Below are 2,703 nucleotides of genomic sequence, written 5' to 3'. Positions count from 1 at the left end.
ACTTCCTGTTTCGCAGCCGCGGCTTCGGGGACTCGGCGCCGGGCGGCGGGCAGCACGGGCTGTTCGGGCCAGGAGCTGGCGGCCTGCACCACGCGCACTCGGACGCGCAGGGCCACCTCCTCTTCCCCGGCCTCCCTGAGCAGCACGGGCCGCATGGTTCACAGAATGTGCTCAACGGGCAGATGCGCCTTGGGCTGCCGGGCGAAGTGTTCGGGCGATCAGACCAGTACCGCCAGGTGGCCAGCCCGCGGACTGACCCCTACTCGGCGGCACAGCTCCACAACCAGTACGGCCCCATGAATATGAACATGGGTATGAACATGGCAGCGGCCGCGGCCCACCACCACCACCACCACCATCACCCCGGTGCCTTTTTCCGCTACATGCGGCAGCAGTGCATCAAGCAGGAGCTCATCTGCAAGTGGATCGACCCCGAGCAGCTGAGCAACCCCAAGAAGAGCTGCAACAAAACTTTCAGCACCATGCACGAGCTGGTGACCCACGTCTCGGTGGAGCACGTCGGCGGCCCGGAGCAGAGCAACCACGTCTGCTTCTGGGAGGAGTGTCCGCGCGAGGGCAAGCCCTTCAAAGCCAAATACAAACTGGTCAACCACATCCGCGTGCACACGGGCGAGAAGCCCTTCCCCTGCCCTTTCCCGGGCTGCGGCAAGGTCTTCGCGCGCTCGGAGAACCTCAAGATCCACAAAAGGACCCACACAGGTAACTGCGGTCCGGAACAGGGACGGGGCGCGGAGGGGAGAGAGGCTGTGGTCGATTTGCTAAGAGAAACGCACCGACCGCCAGCCTTCACTCGGGGACGGGAGATGTGTTTTTGTGTGTGCGAGAGAGCCGGCGGCTTGTTTTTGTTGGAAAATGAAAGCATATCCCTGGGCTGGGTTTTTCCATGTGTGGAAATTGAGTTTTAAATAACCGGTGTCACATCAAATGTATGCTTTGGGTGATGCAATTGCTTCACCGGGCTCATAATTGCTCGGCCCGGTTAATAATTTCCGTTCTAAATAGAGCGCACAAAATAAAACTGCTCTCCAACTCCGTGCCTGGGAAGGGAGCCGAGAGCGGATTTGCCAGCTTGCCTGAATGTGCTTTTCTGCTTCTGGTGGGTCTGCTTGAGTGGCTTGTGTGTTTTGCACTTATTTTCCTCGCGGTCCAAAACGTCTTTACAGGACTGTTTCCCATTAAAATGAGTCTGGTGTGAGCCCAAGCGGTAAAGCATTCCTAATTTTTAAAGCCCATCGCAGGGTTGGTCTCGAGGCTGTACGGCGAGATCGCAGTAGTTTGGAGGATTCTCTAATGGGTACCAGAGGGTTTGAGATTCCAAACTTGGACCTACAACCCCGTTAGCGAGCGCCCGCGGCAGCGCGGCCTGAGGAGCAATCGCGTGACATGAGAGAGCCGCAAAAGAACGCGCCTCTCGCCTCGTAGATAATTCATCCATGACCAGCCAAGATCGTGCCAGACGATTTCCTAAAAGAAAGCCAAATGTTTTAGCAACTTCCCCCGTCAATATTTACTCCGAAGTGGGGATGCGCCAGCGGCCTATTGTTCTCTTCCGGGAAGGGAGGGAGGCGAGGTGCGAGACAAGCGCTTAACAAGGTTTAAAATTTGAGAAATTTATTTGCATGAAATGCTTGCTTTCGAGTCCCGGGTCTGAGCGGATGTCTTTAAAAAACAATTTAGGTGCTAATGGAATTTAACGTTAAATGGTCCCGTTTCCAAGTGGAACAATGTCAGTTCTCACACCTCTAAATGACTCCAAGCGTTTGGAATTCTGGCAACAGGATGCAGGGGCCGCCAGAAAATTAACAGGAAGATTTTTGAAAGCCTTTGCTGATGCCCCCACCCCCACTGCCCAGCCGGTGCCTCTGCGATCTCGAGATGCTGCCTTGTCTCTAATATTTACATTTTCCTCAAACTTATTTTTTAAAAAAGTAAAAATAAAAAAACTGGGACCGAGACTAGAATTACAGTTAATTTAATTTGCAGAATTTTGGATGAAGAATACTGGCTCAGTCACTGTGCACAGCCCGTCCCCAAACAACACACAGCGACTCCAAATCTAATTGCCTACTGGCCCCCGAGAGAAACCGACAGCAGCCCTGCAGTCTGTGTGATCTTCATAATGCCCCAAATATTTTGTCATAACAACAGCTTCTCCATGGCCAGACTAACTGGCTGGAAGCTTACACATCCAAGAAGCTCGATGGAAAGGCGGTGCTACCCCAGATTAAACATTTGAGGAAATGGGAGTCCGTCTGAAAGGAAGTAAAATAGGAAATAAATGCGCAGGACCGTTAGGTGGAAAGGGTTAATTTCTTCTTAGTTCTGCCGCGGAGGGGACCCATCTGTTGAAGGGACCCAGGCCCTCCTCGCTCTTCTTTCCTCCTCGCGGAGGCCTTGCCCCCGCCAGGGTGGGTGGGAGTCCCCCAGGGGGCCTGGGTGTCCACGGAAAGTGCCCATGTTTGCCTTCCACAGGCGAGAAGCCGTTCCAGTGTGAGTTTGAGGGCTGCGACCGGCGCTTCGCCAACAGCAGTGACAGGAAGAAGCACATGCACGTCCACACCTCCGACAAGCCCTATCTGTGCAAGATGTGCGACAAGTCCTACACGCACCCCAGTTCTCTGCGGAAGCACATGAAGGTACCACCGGGGAGGCGGGCAGGAGGGCACCGCGGCCGGCCGCCTC

At 54.7% G+C, this 2,703-nt stretch overlaps 1 protein-coding gene across 1 annotated transcript in view; it reads left to right on the top strand.

The window, feature by feature from the left end:
* Positions 1-2: 2 nt before the first annotated feature.
* ZIC2 (Zic family member 2) overlaps positions 3-2,703 on the top strand; it is a gene marked incomplete at its 5' end in the record, with an annotated part of 3,881 nt that continues 1,180 nt past the window's right edge. The window contains 2 exons of the mRNA XM_006761967.1: positions 3-720; positions 2,494-2,698. Of these exons, the coding sequence (XP_006762030.1) occupies positions 3-720; positions 2,494-2,698 (923 nt within the window). The remainder of the gene's footprint in view (positions 721-2,493; positions 2,699-2,703) is intronic.

Source organism: Myotis davidii, unplaced genomic scaffold (assembly GCF_000327345.1).
Source record: "Myotis davidii unplaced genomic scaffold, ASM32734v1 scaffold637, whole genome shotgun sequence".
Classification (NCBI taxonomy): domain Eukaryota; kingdom Metazoa; phylum Chordata; class Mammalia; order Chiroptera; family Vespertilionidae; genus Myotis; species Myotis davidii.
Note: the sequence above shows the minus strand (reverse complement) of the source record. Positions and strands in the feature narration are given on the sequence as shown.